The sequence below is a fragment of the Indicator indicator genome, chromosome 17 (genome assembly GCF_027791375.1).
Source record: "Indicator indicator isolate 239-I01 chromosome 17, UM_Iind_1.1, whole genome shotgun sequence".
NCBI classification, from domain to species: domain Eukaryota; kingdom Metazoa; phylum Chordata; class Aves; order Piciformes; family Indicatoridae; genus Indicator; species Indicator indicator.
The window spans coordinates 5,330,250-5,348,181 of record NC_072026.1 but is presented as its reverse complement, the minus strand read 5'-3'; the positions used below and the strand labels follow the sequence as shown (position 1 = coordinate 5,348,181).

The 17,932-nt window shown below is 51.3% G+C and overlaps 1 protein-coding gene across 2 annotated transcripts in view; it reads left to right on the top strand.

Annotated features, from left to right (window-relative positions):
- AR (androgen receptor) overlaps positions 1-13,689 on the top strand; it is a 56,703-nt gene extending 43,014 nt beyond the window's left edge. For both annotated transcript variants that reach the window (XM_054388880.1, XM_054388879.1), the window contains 5 exons: positions 3,497-3,784; positions 10,409-10,553; positions 11,334-11,464; positions 11,949-12,106; positions 13,534-13,689. In XM_054388880.1, coding sequence (XP_054244855.1) covers positions 3,497-3,784; positions 10,409-10,553; positions 11,334-11,464; positions 11,949-12,106; positions 13,534-13,689 — 878 coding nt within the window. The remainder of the gene's footprint in view (positions 1-3,496; positions 3,785-10,408; positions 10,554-11,333; positions 11,465-11,948; positions 12,107-13,533) is intronic.
- Positions 13,690-17,932: the final 4,243 nt, after the last annotated feature.

Sequence of the window (17,932 nt, the reverse complement as noted above, 5' to 3'; positions counted from 1 at the left end):
TATGGTGATCATGTAGTGACTGGATGAGGGGTAATGGCTTCAAACTGGACAAAGCTGGAGTTAGATTAGACATTAGGAGGAAACTCTTCACTGTGAGGTCCTGGAAGAGATTGCCCAGAGAAGTTGTGGAGGCTCTGAACCTGGAGGTGTTTAAAGCCACATTGGATGGGACCTTGAGGAACTTCATCTAGTAGGAGGTGTCCCTGCACATGGCAGGGGGTTGGAATTAGATGGTCTTTAAGGTTCCTTCCAACTCAAACCATTCTGTGATTCCATGAATGTCTAACCACAGCATCAGCAGCATCAGTGCTTCCAGGCCAGTACTTCCCTCCTTCCTGTGGCCTGGTATCCTGTTTGCCCTGTGTCCACTGAACCATCCCATCAGCCCAGGTCCCTGTGTCTGTCTGCCAGCCTTTGGTGTGAGTTCAGGCAGCCAAGGATGGAGCTCACTGGGCAGTGCTCACGTGAGGTGTGTGGTCTGTCTCCTTAGAGGGATGTATACTCTGCAGAGCACTCAGCAGACCTTGATCAGTCTCTTCAGTGTCAGTCCTTGTGCTCATTACAGGCTTCCCATCTTTGCACAGATTTTCCTGGTAGAACTGGTTAATTCTTTTTTTGGAATGAATGTGGGCATTGACTAGTGGAGGGCTGTGAACAGCTCAGGAGCAGACCTGTCTGATGTTGTTCCAACATCTGTAATTACTCTGAGCTGCATTACCTGGGTGATTGAGAACCATTCAGCAGTACCATCTGATTTTATATCATTTGAGTTTTAATTCATGTGGGCCAGACTGACTCAGAGATCTTCAAGATATACTGTTACAGTTCCCAACTTAAATCTGTTGGGCCAGAAGAGATTGGAGATGTGGCAGGGGCTGCTTTTGACAAGCCATGTGTTGGAGTTAGTAAAAAATATGAAGAAGAGGACAGAGGTCAAGCCTGGTTTCATCTGCTCTGTCATTTTGCCTGCAGCTGTAGTCAGTGTGCACAGGAGTGAGTGACTCTCTCCTCAGGGCTTTTCTCCATCTGGTAACATCAGTGGAACAACATGGACATGGGGCTCCCCTGAGAAGGGCAGCTCTCATCTGCTTCACTGCCCTCCAGCTTGGGTGGGTTTGGTTTGCAGCTGCAGTCTCAGAGCCAGTGTGGCTGGTTGCTTGCCTCCTTTCTTACTTCACTCAATGTTCACTCTTTTTACTTCACTCAGAGGAGTCCCCAAAGGTGATCAGAAGACTGGAGCACCTCTGCTATGAGGACAGGCTGAGAGAGTTGGGATTGTTGAGCCTGGAGAAGAGAAGGCTCTGGGGAGTCCTTATAGCAGCCTTTCAGTAATTGAATGGAGACTACAGGACAGCTTGAGAGGGACTTTTTACAGTCATGTAATGACAGGACCAGAGATAATGGCTTCAAACTGGAAGAAGCTGGATTTAGATTAGACATTAGGAAGCAATTTTCCGCCATGAGGGTGATGAGGCACTGGAACAAGTTGCCCAGAGAGAGGCTCCAACTGTGGAAGTGTTCAAAGCCATGTCTGGTGGAAGGTTGTCCCCACCCGTGGCAGGGGTTGGAAAGAGATGAACTTTCCAACCCAAACCATTCTGTAATTCTGTGATCTTTCAGTACTAAGGGGAAAAAAGAACATTTAAAGCAAACCATATGTGTGTTAGAGAGTGTGGGTTTGGCTTGCAGAGGCCCTGGAGCCAGCACTGGTTGAAGGGTATCACCCTGCACTGCAGCCCAGTTTTCTTGTTGCTCTCTTCTATTTTTATTACCCTTTCCTCCTCTGTTTTTGCAGAGCAACCTGGTTTAATTGCTCCTAAAGTAGATCATCCAAAGTACATTACTTAAAGATCAACGCTTTGGGTTGATTTACAAAGCTGTGCTTTAACTTGACATTTTTATGGTTTTGCTGCTTGTTTTTCTAATTACAGCTGAGAGGAAATTCCAGATAAGTATCATGTAATGAAGGAGCCAAACCCCCAAGGACAATGGGTTTGATGTTACATTCTCTGATTGAATTAGACAGTAGGGGGTTGGGTTTTTTTCTTCTCCAATTAATTAGGGTTTTGGAGTTGATAATGGGTGAAGGCTGCAGCCTGTGTTGTGCTGAACACCATCAGGCAGGTGGCAGATGAGGTGCACACTGGCTCTTCAAGAACTCTGGAGCCATGTAGCTGAAGCTCCTGGTGCATCTTGAAGCCTCTGTAATGAAGAGCTGGATGCACAGGAGAGTCACTTCATCGTGGTGACATGGGCACAGTCGTGGGCTGCCTGAAATCCCAGCCCCACAAACCCACTCTGTGGATGTTGCACTTGAAGCTGGCCAGCAGAACAAGGGGAACCCCTGCTCAAGTCTTACCCTCACCAGTGGGTTAGCTGAGGAGACTCCAGGGGAACAGCCATGGAACCATGGATTAGCTTTAGAATGTGTTTTCCATGGTGTATTTTGTTAGTAGTGACCCTGCTGGGAGAGCTTGCTTAGGGGGCAGCAGCACACAGGAGCCCCAGCAGGGAGAAGGCAGCTCTTGGTTACAGCCTGCTCCCACTCCAGCCTGGGATGGAACCCTTGCACTTGAGCTTCTGAGTGCAGTGGCTTTTATTTCCCTGGAACATGACCATCTACTGAGCTTCTTTGCTTGTGTTGCTTCCCTTTTTAACTTCATGTGAGTGCTTGTTTGAATTGAGTCACCTCTGGCTGTGGAGTCTTCAGCAAGGGAGAGATATGGACCTGTTTGAGCAGATCCAGAGGAGGGCTCAGAAATAATCCCAGGGCTAGAGGACAGGCTGTGAAGCTGTGAGGACAGGCTGAGAGAGTTGTGGTTGTTCAGCCCAGAGAAGAGAAGGCTTCAGGAAGACCTTCTTTTGTGGCCTTGCTGTATTAAAGGAGGCCTGTAAGAAAGCTGGGGACAGACTTTATAGCATGGCCTGATGGACACAATGATTTTAAACTAAAAGAGGGAGACTTTGACTAGGTATAAGGAATAATTCTTCTAAGCTGAGGGTGTTGAGGCACTGGCCCTGATTGCCCAGAGAAGTGGTAGATGCTCCATCCCTGGAAACATTCTAGGTCAAGCTGGTTGGAGCTCTGAGCAAATGGCTCTAGTTGAAGATGTCCCTGCAGGGAGACTGAACTAGATGTCTTTAAAGGTGTCTTCCAACCTAAAGCAGTTTGTAATTCTCTCTCTCTTTTCCTTGGTCCTTCCTCTGTGTTTCTAAGTGTGTGGGGGGGGGGTTGATCTGGGAGCAGGTACAGCTGGAGATGTACATGATGCTGTTCTTTCCCTGTAAGATGAATGAGCAAACGGATTGACCTGTGCACTCTGTGCTCCCTTTTGCCCTCACCTGAGGTCTGCAATGCCAGGGCACTTCCTGAGTGATGTGCACTGAAGCAGCAGCTGCTGCTGGTCATCAGTTTCCTTTTCCCTTATAAACCTGATGGAGCTGGAGGCCAGGAAACCTCAAGAGTGAGTCACACTAAACCATGTCCTCCCCACAGCCCGCAAGCTGAAGAAGCTGGGTAACCTAAAGACACAGGAGGATGTGGAGGCAGCCAGCTCGTCCAGCCCCACCGAGGAGCAAGCCCCCAAGCTGGTGATGACACGCATCGATGGGTACGAGTGCCAGCCCATCTTCCTCAACGTCCTGGAGGCCATCGAGCCTGGCGTGGTGTGTGCCGGCCATGACAACAGCCAGCCAGACTCCTTCTCCAATCTGCTGACCAGCCTGAACGAGCTGGGCGAGAGGCAGCTGGTCTACGTGGTCAAATGGGCAAAGGCTTTGCCAGGTAAGGAGGAAAGCAAACAGATCCCTTCCCTGGCATGTTCCTGAAGCCCCTCTGCTTCCATCGCCTGGGGCGGGTTCAAAGGGGGAGGTCTGTAGCCTGGGTCCCACCATCAGACAGTTCCTTTTGGGAGCATCTTCACAGGCACCTTAAAGCAGGCTGCAGCAGCCTCAGGTTTGTCTCCTTTGGGTGGCTGGTTGATGGAAGAGGTAACTAGGGGCTGACAAAGTCTGTAGAAAGTTGCTCTTTGGGATCTGATAACACTCTACTGTCTCACCATGCATGTCATTCCCCACATGGGAAGGGTTGCTGCTGCTCAGAGCTTCAGGGTCTTGTGCTCTTCCTACTCTCCCTGCAGGGCTTTTGCTCTCCTTCCAGGGCTGTGTCCACTAGATCTGCAGAAGTCTTCTCTAAACAAATATTAGCCTCATCCAGTAACCTCATGAATCAGTTAAAAGGGTAAATTTCTCAGGAGAATCAGAAGTGTGCCACTTCATGATGTGAAAATGAGATGGGGGAAACTGGACTGAAAGGAGCTGAAGAGATCCTTCCTCACCAGCATTGTGTTTCACGAGCAAATTGATAGTAAAATAGCAAAAGAGAGATGGAGAATACTAAAGGGCTTTTCCCTGGCTGTCAGGTTGCTCCTGTGTGATGCATTCAGAGCTGTGATATGGGAGAACTTCCCAGACCTTTCCAGATGGTATTAGCAGGAGCTGTAAAAGAAAACCCTCTGGTGCTGTGCATGTTCCACTGAAGGTGCTCCTTGGTTCTGGGCATGGAGGTTACCAGTCTGTAGCAGGCTCCCCATTGCATGTCATGGTCCTGCCAGCTGAATGAGTGAGACTGCAGGAGGCTGAGATCTCTGGCTGCAGTGGGATCCCTCCAGCATTCCTGAGGCTGGGACACAGGGACGTTACTGAGCTGCTTCCCTGGCCCTGCTCCTCAGGAAATGCCTCAGAACACAGGGATTCTGCTCTTCATGTGCAGGGCAGTGTGAGCAGGGGAAGAAACTGGGGCAAACTAATCTTGCCTCTATGTGCCAAAACCTAGTGGTGAGCTCTAGCAGATGGTTGATGTTCCCAGAACTGTGGCAGGCCCCCCTCAGTGGTCCTGGAGGGGCTACTTTGAGTATGCTGAAATGCAGAGCAGCCCATTCTGTTTCTTATATTCCTGAGCCAGAAGAGGTTCACCTGATTTACCCTGTGACACCAGGGACAAAAGGTGCTCTCCCTTCCACCTTATCTACCTCAGACATCAAGATTTCTTCAGCAAGGTACATGGAGACACCACCAAACCCCACTGGCAATCTGGGGTGAGGCTGTAAAAGAGCAGCAGTGCTAATGGAAAGGGAAAGTGCTTTGAAAAACCATCTCCATTGTAACCACCTCCTTATCAAAGGCTTTTCCTCTCTCATAGTGCACCTGATCTCCAACCCCACGGTGCCTGGCAGCCTGGTGGTGCCAGCTGCTGCACTGCTGCCTCCCGGGGCTGGTGCCCACTGTGCCAGCAATGACAAATGAAAAAAGTTAATGCTGATCTTCTTACATCTGAGCACTCCTTGCTCTTGGGGTAGATCAGCATGACTAAAGGCCTGGGATCCTTGAGCCATGGAGCCCAGCTCTCCTGCCTGGACATACTGTCTGTGAGGGATGCTGCTGGCTGCCCTCCCCATCCGCCGGCCCTGGAGCTGATCCTGGCCTCGCTGTTAGCAATGTCACACCCAGAGCAAGAGGCAAAGCCAGTTTGTTTTCCCCAGCTTTCTCCAGCAGTTCCCTGACTTGTGCCAGTGCTGGAGATCAACAGCAATAACCACACTTTCCTCACTTAGTCACCCTCCTGATGTTTTCCAGTGGAGGAATAAACAAGGGCAGTGCTGTTGCTGTTCTGGTGCTTGGGGCTGTGGTTCTGCAGCCCCATCACCCCAGCTGCCATAGTGGGGAGGTGGATCTCACCCACTGCTGATTGCTGCCAGCTCTGGGGCTCCTGGGGGAGCTGGGCAAGGGATGGGCACAGCTGGCAGCACTAGCGTGGGTGGCTGTACCCAGGCACTGCCCTGCCCTGCACGCGCTGCAGCCACCTCTCTTTTTGGGTAGGTGTGCAGAGTCCTGCCCCATAGCCAGAGGCAGTTTGCTGTCTGTAATTTATCTGAGCTGTGTTTGGCTCAGTAAAGCAAAGGTGTTTGCCATTCCTGGCTCCGTGGCTTGGCTGGGCAGCCTGGCACACAGCAGCTCAGGAGCGGGGTGATGCGGGCGAGTGCATGCAAACAAACCCCCAGGGAGTCCAAACAGTGGGATGCAGTTGTTTGTATCAAAACAGAAAACTCTGCACAGGCTCTGTTGGGAGGCTGGGGCTGGCTAATGAGCAGCACTGCTGGCGAGGTGCAGAGGGAGCAGACCAGAGGGCTCAGCCATGCTTAGGAACAGGGCCCCAGGCTGACAGCCCAAGCAGAGCATCTCAGCTGGTGTCCCTGGTGCCAAGCAGGCAAACCCTGCTCTGTACCGTGCCCCAGCAGCAGTGTCAGCTCCCTGCTGGAAGTGCTGCTGGTCCTCAGTGGCATGCAGTGAGGGTGGAAATGTTATCCAAGCTTCCCTCTCCCCAGCAGCAGAGCACATCTGGCACTAGCATTGGCTTAGCTAAGTGTACACAGCCTGGCCTGGCAGGACATAGAAGAGGAAAGGGGCAAAGGTTTTGCTTGCCAGTGGCTGCTGCTAGTGGGGAGGAGGGGGAACTCGATCCTAGCCATAGATTAATACTGGTTAATAGATGATGATTAACCTTGCACCCTGCATTGAACTTCCCCTGTACACCAAGAGGGATTGGTATGCAGCAAGGTGTTGCTGCACCTCTTCCAGCGAGGTTTCAGTGATATCCTTGGAACAAGACTATGTCAGGTTGGAGCATTTCTGAGTTCTGCTTGCCTGCAGTAACAGCCTCTCTTTGGTGGAGAAAATGTAATGTGTGACCCTTTGGACCCTCTGCAATTGAAATTCTGCGTAGGAGAAGGTGGAATCTAACTGTGGTTTTGCCCAGAAAGGAAAGATTAGATAACCACAGTTTGCTGAGAGAGCTGCTGAAAAACAGAATTTAAAAGTCTAATTAAACCCATAAAACTTGCCCACTTCAAGGTAAGTGGAAGGAAAATGTGTTTTCCCTTTTCCATATACATAAGCCCAGTAAAGGTGTTGGAGTTAATTTAGATCAGCACTCAAGCTACCTTAGGTGATGAGAAGTCTCTAGTTCTGTCAGGAATCAGTCCATGAAACAAACTGGCCTGTGGTGTGTGGGGCAGGGCTGCCTCAGAGCTGAGCAGGGAAGCAAGGCCAGACTGCAGCACAGCTCCCACTGAGGCAGAACAACCCCAAAACCCTTTGTGGTTTGAGCTACTTGGGGCCTTGGGATCAGGTGAGATCACAGATCCTTGGAGCTGCTGCAGATCTCTGGTAGGGAGGGCTCTAGAGGGGGTTCAGGTGTTCTTGTTCTTCTGTTTCAGATATCCTGCCTTACAACAGCTCTAACTCACCTTTTTACTACAAGGATATGATGAATTGTGCATCTTTTCCAGTCTATGGGCAGTCAAATTTCCAGATGCAAAAGAAGTGCTTCTGTTAGAAACTTTAATGTGACGTGTGAGGTGTGCAGTTGCTGATTGAGTGATGTCCTTCTGGCCCCACACTGCATCAGGAGAGAAGATAAAAGATCTATTGTCAAACTAAGCTGCTTTAAGGTTATTCAGAAGAAAAAGGTTTGGCATTAAATCTTTTTTTAAGTCACCAGTAATGTTTACTTTTCCTTTTGCTCTGGTTTCTTTCTGGAGAAGGTATCTTGGATCTCTTGTAAGTGAGCCAAGACTAAAATATTCAGATGAAATGATGAATATTTACTGTTTATGCTAAAATACTCAGATGAAATGATGAATATTAACTGTTAATGCTAAAATACTCAGATGAAATGATGAATATTAACTGTTAATACTAAAATAACACTCAGATGAAATGATGAATTTCAACTGTTAAGGCTAAACTATTCAGATTAAATGAATATTAACTGTTAATACTAAAATAATATTCAGATGAAATGATGAGTATTAACTGGTAATGCTAAAATATTCAGATGAAATGAATACTAACTGTTAATACTAAAATAATATTCACCATGGGACAAGGTGGGATGTGGAGGTTCTGCTGTAGGTGCTTCCAGTGGCTTTGTCCTGTTGATGGTGGATCACCTGGGAGAACTAGGGTTGTATTTCACCAAGCTTGCTCTTCATAGGGATGTTTACTGTCTCCAAGCCACTCAGAGAGGATAGGTTTCCTTTGGTGGTAGGATTTATGGGCCTTGCTCCCACAATACAAGCATGAGGGAAGCCAAACCATCAGAGACCTCTGATTTGCCTTCCCCTCTCCTGCCTCATCCTCTTCATCATGCCTTGGCTTGCTTGCCTTGGGTCCAACTCATCATTGGGAAGTTCTTGTAGAGTTTGAAGACAGAGCATCTGCCATCACAGATGCATTTGTATTCTCAGGATTTTCCTGGTTAGGAGAGCATCTTTCCTGGGGAACTCCTTCACCTGAGCATGCTGGCTGTGTGTGTCTGTTCAGGGTCAGGTCAGGAGTGCTGCACAGAGCTTCCTTCAAACTATGGGAGAAGTTCTGGCCATCAGTCTTCAGTCTGATCTGTTCTTTCATGTTCACCCTCCTTTGTAATAGAGCATTGTCTGCAAATTCCTTTAGAGAACACCAAAAGCTTTTCCTTCAAAGAGCAATTTAAAAAGAAATAAACCCCAACCTCACGAAGGAAGGAGTGTGGTGGACTGGCAGAACGTTCATCCTCATTGCTCAGTGCCAGTGTGGAAGTGTTCCCTGCACCATCTCACTGCCTACTCACTGCAAAGCCTCAACTACTGGGCCATCAGCATGACTCCTCTTCAAGTAACTCAAAATTTTCCTGGCTTTTCAGAAAGTCTGGGCAAGGAAAGAGAAGTATGGAGCAGGAGGAAGTTCAGGGAAGCAGTCATTGTGAGTGGCTTTGGTTTTACTAGGTGGTAAATTCATCTCTGACCAAATCTACTGGATAAATAGAAAGGCTTTTATAGCATGCAGTGGTGTGATGAGCTGTGAAGATCTAACTTAGACACGTCCCAGAGGTGGTTTGACTGATCTGGTGAAGGCTTCAGCTGCCCAGATGCCTTGTCCATACTTGCATGCTGTTGAGGAGTTCCTCTCTGGCTGCCAGGAGGTTCATGTTCAGCTGGTACCTGAGAGCCCCCTGGATGGGAATCACCTCTCTGGGTTTGGTAGGACACTGCTGGTGCACAGACTTCAGTGTTTTAATGAACTGTGAGAGGGAAATGTACAAAGGCAGAGCAAGTTTAGTCATCAATACATCAGCATGCTTGTTTGCAGCTGACAGCTTCCCAAGCAAGAGACAAATGCCTGCCTCAGTGGATTATAATTATCCACTGGAGGTGTTAGAATTGCTTTAATATTTAGTGGAAATACCTTATGATTTTCTTGAAGCCAGACTACGCTCGACTAGCTACAAGCATCTGGAGAGGCAGCGTAGCGTTGGAGGTGATGTTTGCGTCTGTGTTGTGAACACGCCTGGGACTTAGCTGTGAGCCACCATCTGGGAAGCCTGAGTGGAATTTAATTGGGATTTCTGTTTGGCTTGTGATTCTGCAGAGGTTTGCAGTGTTGTGGGCACAGTCATTAGGTAAATGCCCTGTGCAGAGCAGTCTGTGAGCCGTGTGGTGAGGCCTTGGGGTTACTTGCCTGCCTCTTGAGCACTAGACAACAAAATCCGTTCGCTGAAATTTGGTGAAGTCCTAACGGGTTGAAAACAAAGGAAGATTATCCTCTGGTTTCCTTGTGCACCACCAGCAGCAAGTGGTTAATGGGGGCTTGTTCCTGCCCTGGTGCCTGGAGAATGTGGTGTTGCTGCTGGGGCTGATCAAGCCCTGTCAGCAGCACGAAGCAAATCCATGCCCACGGCTCACATCCAGTCTCAGAACAGGGTAATGGTGAACATTTTGGAGCAGAGGCTTTGAGAGTTATGAGGTGGCTGCAGAACGTGTGGCACAGGAGAGTTCAGCCAGGCTGAGTGTCTGATGAGTGCCAGGAATGAGAGCTGTGCCTGGGTGAGCTGGTGCTGAGGGGCTGGACCTGCTCAGCACCCCTACCTGGATGGATATCCTAAGGGAATTCACTGAATCCCATCCTGCCTGTCTTTTTTTGTGTCCACTCTGTTGCAGAGCGATGCTTGTTTACCTCAAGCAAAGCCTTCAAATGCAGTTTGTGAAGGTCTTTGAGACTCACAGGGAGAAGATGCCATTTGCCACTTGTCACTGCCTTCCTTTAGAGCACTTTGCTGCTTGTGTTTTGTGTTATTCCCCCTGGGTGTCTGGGGACCCCTTTTCTCCAGTGCTCTGGTCTGGCTGTTTGTGATGGCACATCAGGGTGTGAAGCACATCAGGTTGTGCCACCCAGCCATGTGTGAGTGTCTCAGGACCAGCTGAGGTTAGGCTGTGGACCACTTTTTCACATCAGGAGAGCTGAAGTCTGCACAGAACAGTAACTCTAGGGACCCAATATTCAGCTCTAACATCCCTCTCTCCTTCTTCCATAGGATTTCGCAACCTGCACGTGGATGACCAGATGTCCATAATCCAGTACTCCTGGATGGGCCTCATGGTTTTTGCCATGGGTTGGAGATCCTTCACCAATGTCAATTCCAGGATGCTTTACTTCGCTCCAGATCTGGTCTTCAACGAGTAAGTGCAAAATAACAGCAATCCACTGCTGTGCTTTGGCTGGGGCAGGCTGGAGGAGAGAGGAGAGCAAGACACACAGCTTGCTTTCCCAGCTGCTGATAAGGTACAGCTCGAGTGGCCCTGCTTTCAGAGCTCACCCACAGAGCACAGGAGGGCCCTGGTTTTCTCCTCCAGTTACTCTGCAGTGATCCCCAGGAGCAGTAAGGTCAGCTGTAATGTCTCTTGTGCTCCTCCCTCCCTGCCCCTCAGCCTTGCCTCGGGTTCAACTTTCATCAGGGCAGCAGCAAATGCTGGTGCTGGCTGTGGGGGGTGGGTCCATACAGACCTGCCCTCTCTCTGAGGGACTGGAGTTGCTCAGCTAGAGTTGGTCAGCAAGAGCAAGCAGAAACAGACATTTATTGTAAGCTCCTGATGGGTTCTGTCAGCTTCGAGTTGGGGAGGGTTTGTTGACACTGAAGTAGAAGAGATTAAAAACAACAACTGAGCACAGCAGTGCACAAACCCACACCTCTGAGAGAGCCCTGAGCTCCACTTGGAAGCCCTCACAGCTACCACGTTCAGGACATCGTGGCAGTGGTTTTCCAGGAAGGCAGAGGCTCAGAGGAGCCCTGCAGACACCAGGTGGTCATCCCTGTGCAGACAGAGAGCATTACAACACAGTCCTGCCTGCAGCAGGGATGTGCCAGGCGAGGTGGGAGCTGCGGCGTCAGGCAGAGCATGTCCACCCCCCGCCCTGCAGACAGGGCTTTGATCTGCCGGTCGCACGCCTTGCCCTGCCAGGTACCGGATGCACAAGTCCAGGATGTACAGCCAGTGCGTCAGGATGCGGCACCTCTCGCAGGAGTTCGGCTGGCTTCAGATCACGCCCCAGGAGTTCCTCTGCATGAAGGCTCTGCTCTTCTTCAGTATTAGTGAGTACTCACACCCCCTCCTCAGCAGATCTCCAGCTGCTGTACGCTCTGTCGCCCTAGAGCTCTTAGGTGCTCTCCCCATGCACATACTCCTGCTCCCCAAGAGATGGCTGTGGATGTTCCTGAGCTGCTGAATCAGAGACAACAACCTGCTGAGCACAAGGCTTCCCCCACCCCAGCCCCCCTTAGCCAGCCCACCCCACTGGAGGGCAGTGCAGCCCTTGTCCTTGAGGTTGCTCCTAAGCCTGACAGCTGTCACATCATGGGCACCTCCAAGCATTGGCTGCTGAGCAGGAGCACAGCACTGCTCTGTGGCACACTGCCTCTGGAGAGCTGGTAAAGGGCCCTTGGGTTAGCAGTAATGCAACGAGCTGATCAGAGTGAAGGCCGACAAGGTCTGCACTGACCACGTCTTCAGCCTTCCTCACACTCTTTTCATGCTCTCTGGCCAACCCTTATGGATTGCTTCCCATGTTCCACCCAGTTCCAGTGGATGGCCTGAAGAACCAGAAGCTCTTTGATGAACTTCGAATGAATTACATCAAGGAACTGGACCGGATCATCGCTTGCAAGAGGAAGAACCCCACCTCCTGCTCCCGGCGCTTCTACCAGCTCACCAAGGTCCTGGACTCCGTGCATCCTGTAAGAGGACACTCAGAGGTCTGGCTGTTCACATAGGAAAGAAACTTGCCACAGGGAGAGCAAGCATATCCCCCTATTACAAGAGGGATCTGGACATGCTGGACCATGTCCAGAGAAGGGCCACCAGGATGAGCAGAGGGCTGAAGCACCTCTCCTCTGAGGACAGACTGAGAGAGTTGGGGCTGTTCAGTCTGGAGAAGAGTAGGCTCTGAGGTGACCTTCTTGTGGCCTTCCAGTATTTGAAGGGGGCTACAAGAAAGCTGGGGAGGGACCTTTTAGGCTATCAGGTTGTGATAGGACTAGGGGGAATGGAATAAAGCTGGAAGTGGGGAGATTCAGGCTGGATGTGAGGAAGAAGTTCTTCCCCATGAGAGTGGTGAGAGCCTGGAATGGGTTGTGCAGGGAGGTGGTTGAGGCCCCATCCCTGGAGGTGTTTGCAGCCAGGCTGGATGAGGCTCTGGCCAGCCTGATCTAGTGTGAGGTGTCCCTGCCCATGGCAGGGGGGTTGGAACTGGATGATCCTTGTGGTCCCTTCCAGCCCTGACTGATTCTGTGATTCTGTGATTCACCTCCCCAGGGTCATGGTAGTCCCTTGCCGTGGGGGGGAGGTTTCCCAGGCTCTGGGTAGCCTCGACCATGGTCCTTTTCCCAGAGAAGTTTGACTTGGTGATCTTGCAAAGTCCCTTCCAACCTGGGCTGTTGGATTCTTTGACTCTTTGTGGTTTGTTGCTGGAGGACCTTTGCAGGGACAGTGCCGCAGTGTGCTCCCAGATTAGGTGACAGAGAAAAGCCAGACATGAACTCTGCTGAGGGAGCAAAAGTTTTCTGTGCCTGTCAGTCCCTGCAGTGAGCACTTTTGGGCTGGGGTTTGTGGGCTTCCTTTTTTAGCCATGAAAAGCTCTTTGTAGATGATGCTTTTCCATCGTTGGCCTAGCAGAGCAGCTCCAAGTCCCAGTGCCCCCAATGAATCTTCTCTGATTACAGCAGTGAAAACACATTTTCTGTTTGTGACTTAGAGTACAGCATGAGCTAGACCTGTCCTCCCTCCTCAGCTCCCTGCCCACACAGTTAAGTGTCTACAAGCAAAAAGTAATCCCTGCTAAGTGCAGCCAGCAGCACCTGCAGACAGCAAGGCAAGGTGCTGCAGGAGTAAGAAGGTGCTGCTTTTGTGCAACCCTAGTTTTGTGGCACTTGGTAATCTCTGAGTGGGAGGGACCATGGCAAAATAGGCATCATGCTTCCAGGCTGGTTGGTTCCCTGCTCCATTCCCAAAGACGCCATCTGAGAGCTGCCAGCAAGGCAGTGATGGCTGCAGAGCAAGGCAGGTCCCACTGCAGCAAGGTCCAGCCCTGACCTGCTGTGCCTGCTGGGTGTCTATCCTGAGGTTTTGCTGACCTCTCCTTTCACAAACTTTCTTCCTTTCCCAGATTGCCAAGGATCTGCATCAGTTTACATTTGACCTTTTAATTAAGGCACACATGGTGAGCGTGGACTACCCTGAAATGATGGCTGAGATCATCTCTGTGCAGGTTCCCAAGATCCTGTCTGGAAAAGTCAAGCCTATCTACTTCCATGCACAGTGATCTTCCAGAGGGATCTCCCAGTTCTGCCATCCCCCATTTCAGCCATCTCCTGCCTGTTACTTCTGCACTACTGTACTGCAGTGCCTTGGGGAATCCCCTCTACAGCGGCCACGTGCCACCAAGATGGACAGTCCCAAGGGACAGCCTGCTGGGATTCCTGAGATTTCTATTTTTCTTGAGGTACCTCTGAACTGAACTACCTTCTGCCTAGCTTTGGCTGGCTCACTCTGCTGGGACAGTGGCACTGTGTCTGTGCTCTCTCATCTCTGTGATTTCCACAGTGGCTTTCAGTGGTCACAGGGGATGGGGACAAATGCCAGAGGTTGTTGGCTTTGGGTTGTTTTTAAAAGCAAAGCAAGAAAGAAGCAGGTTGAACTTACCAGTTTAGGTGTGAGTTGCTTCACTGGCCTCCCTTCAGGACTTTTTATTTGCTTTATGGTGCTGGGAAGCAGGTGAGTTAAAACACTGCAGCAAAGAAACAGAGAAGAGTTGGGGGGACAAGATGAATTCACAGCCTGATGGATTCACAGGACCTGCTGCTGGCTGTGGTGGGGTCGCTCTGGGCACCATGCTGCTGCCTGCAGCCCTGCAGACCCCCACGGATGAGCTGATGGATCTCAGCAAAAGGGCTGGAGAGGAAGGTGACCTTCAGAAATCCCCAAAGGTGGCATGTGGCTGCTGTTTTCCACCTGGGATGTTTTTTCCTGTGGCTGGTCAAGCTGGATCTCAGTCTCATTCCCGTCCTGGGCAGCGGCAGCTCCTCTGCCACAGCCGTTCCCACCTCCACAAGTGCCTGATGCCCTCGGACCTCACACCCTGCCCTCCTGCCATGGACACCTGCAGCCCCTGCCCAGCTCCTGCCCAGCTCTGCTCCTGCAGGCTGTCCTCACAGCCTGGGCTCCCCACGCTGCTTGTTTCCCATTTGTCCCAACTGCTCTTTCTGATGCCAGCAGAGGCCTGGGAGTGAAGCAGTGGGGCCGGGACCTGCGGGACCCACGAGGCCATGGAGCTGCTGCTGTTCATCCACCTTGGGAGGTGACTCTGGTGCCAGGCTGGTGCTGCCACGGTGCTGCTTCAGGGGCTGTAAAGGAACCATGGCAGGGACTTTCTGCCCTGAGGAGCAGTGCCTGCAGTTCCTCCTAACTGCAGTGGCTGATTGCAGCCTGGGGCAGCACTGCCCTGTGTCCCACATGCCTGGTCTCACGTTCGTGGTCCTCCAGGCACTGTCCCACACTGTCCCCAGCAGCTGCACAGGGCATGGTGGTGACTCAGCCCATGCCCAGGCTGCAGCTTTGCCATGAGGGACAGACAGATGTGGCCTGGCTAACAGGGGCACTGGCCCCACAGCCAGCACACAGTGCAGGCAGGTGGCTGCCTGCTTCCTGCGCAGCCCAGAGCCCACCAAAGCTGCCAGCTCAGACCCTGCTGGGGGTGCAGAGAACATGGCATGTGCAGGCTCTTGCCAGGGCAACACTTCTTGGGGGGCTGTGGCAAGATCTGGCTCTCCCAACACAGACATCTGCAAGGGGTCGTGGTGCCACACACAGTTCACTGGTGGGTGGTGGTTTCATCACTGTAGTGTGGAGTGAGGCTTTTGGTGGAGCTGTACTCACCCAGAGCTTTATAGCCATCCAGAACACTGTGCCCACCTAAAGCATGATGCCCACCTGAAGCATGATGCCCACCCCAGGAAGGTGTCCACCCGGCACGCTGTACCCACCTAGAGTGCCCAGTCAGAACATCATGCCCACCCACAGCTCGATGCCCACCCAGCATGCTGTGCCAACCCAGAACACTGTGACCACTCACAGCTCTGTGCCCTGAAGCACTGGTGCCATCTTGCAGAGACTGGCCAGAGGCAGGAAGCAGATGCCAGCTTTGGGGAGGAGAATGTGATGGGACACATGGATCACACCAGGCTGTGTTCCCCTGCCTGAGGCTCTAATGGTGAGGGGAGGGAAGTTCAGTGCAAATACTTCTGCTGCCTGGGCCCTTCACAAGCTGAGCATCACCCCCTCTTCAGGCAGGTGCCCTCATGGCCCATCTGGGTTCTGTGCCAACTCTCAGTAAACTTTTCCTGATCCTTTTCAATCATTCTGTGGGATTTTAATTAGGGGACATGGGTCGAGGCAAGAAGCCAGAACTCTTGGAAGGGGAGGAAGTTGTTTGTGATGGGCTTTCCTACCCTGCTTAGGTACAGCTCTGACTGTGTTCCTCCTCAAATCCCTTCTTCTAGGTGCCAACAGACTCTATAGAGACCCATCCTGAATGCCAGCCAAGAGGCCACTATTCTCAGCAGCTTTTCCTGGTTTAGGGGGCTCCCAGCGTTTTAAATGTCAGTGTGATTGACTAACATTTGTTAATGCCCCAGTAAAAACCAACCCTGCTGGTTCATTCCTCTCTCCTTGACCATTTTCTGGCTGTTAGCAGAGGAGTGTGGCAGCAGCTGGGTGGGAAAGGCCCTGATCACTGTTCTTCACAAGGAGGATGTTTATGAGCAGTTTGAGCAGCTCCTGGAGAGCTTTAGATTTTGCACGAGTTCATGTGAGTGAAGCTTTCATTAGTGGAAGGTGTCCTGCTGGGTGCTCTTCTGCTGCAGGCTGGGGAAGAAATCAAACTTAATAGGGCTTTGCTGGAAGCACAGTGTGAAGGAAAAAATGGTTTAGAAGGGGACACTGCCTGTGTGTCATCTGCCAGGGGTGTGCAGCTTCTCCATCTGCTTGGGCTTTGAGAAGGAGGTGAGTGGGGAGCAGGAACTTGCTGAACTCTCCCCAAGTGATGGGGCAAGGAGCATTCTGGTACCCCCACAGCCCCCTGCCCTCAATGGGGCTCTGGGGTTTTGTTCTGTCTCTTCAGCATCCAACTAAACTTCTGCAACTTCTTTGTTCAAAAGTTGATGACTGGAGAGCGTGGGGCCCAGGAGCACCAGCCCCCAGGTCTAGATTTGCTGGGGGGAGTTAACTCTGGCTCCTTGTTTGTTTTCATGGGCTGCTGGCAGAACTGGGAAGAAAAGAAGCTTAAGACATACCAAAGTCTGGGTCCTGACGTGTATCTCTGTGTTTTCTTCTGCATTTTCATGTCTGCTTCTGCTTTAGTAAAGCAAAGAGAATTTCAGCATCATGTTGAAGGCTCCCTGAGGCTTCCCTCAGAACAGCCAAGCCCTGGTGGGGGGACCCATGTCCCTGTCCCCCTATGGATCCAGTGGCTCTGCTCTGGTTTAACTGGGAAGTGAGAGGGCTTTTGTGCTGGCTTCATCTGAGTCACAGCTCACACCATCAGCTCCTGCTGAAGGCAGCAGATGGAAGACAAGGAGCACACATGCTGGTGTTGGCCCAGGAGCAGCGTTTTTTGCATGGAGGGGTTGAGGTTCGTGAGATAAAGGGTGCAAGATGGAGTTGCCTTTAGCCAGCGTAGGAGGAACTCTTCCTCAGCCCTGTGTCATGCCAGGAGCAGTGAGCCAGACAACATGGTACAGCTGCATGCCCAAGCAGGCAGCTTCCATGTGCCAGTGACTGCAGAGCTTTGCCCACCTTCACCCAGCCACTGTCAGCAGAGCTTTGCTTAGCGTGGGTCTGAGCTGGGGCAGCAGCTCTCCACCTGGAGACACGGTGTGAAGGCTTCTGCAGAGCCTGGCAGCATCCCAGCACTGCTCTCATGGGAGTCAGAAGGCCTTTTTGAGCTTGGCTTGGGGAAAAAGGTGTTAAGCCACAGTGCTGAGCACCACACACCATGAGATGGCAGTGCCAAGGGAGCCAGCCCTGCACAGGGCAGGCAGCACCCTCGCTGCCTTTAGCACCACCTGCTGGGTTCCCATCAGTCAGTCTGGGCCTGTGGTGCTGGTGGGGTCGTTGCCACAAGGTGCAGGGGTGCTGAGGTGGTAGCTGAGGTGTCACCTGCCCCCCCCCCAGGCCCACAGCATCACTGGGAAGAGCCAACTCAGGCTGGCTTCTGCTCGCTGCTGTCTGCAGCTTCGCTCAGTTGCTGGTCTCTCTCCCTGGGGGTTTCAATAACATGAGATAGGTTAAGCACACACACACACACACATATATATATATAAATAAATATATATATAGTATATAACCCATTTTTTATTGCTAAAGATATTTATGTAATGCTCTAAGAGACTTTCTACTTTGGTTGCACAAGGACTGCAACCAAATTCTCTGCAGGCAAGGAGTCAGTTTGTGCCATTAGGGTGTGAAACTCATAGTAGTTTTTTTCTGGCCAAGTACTGCCCAGTTTT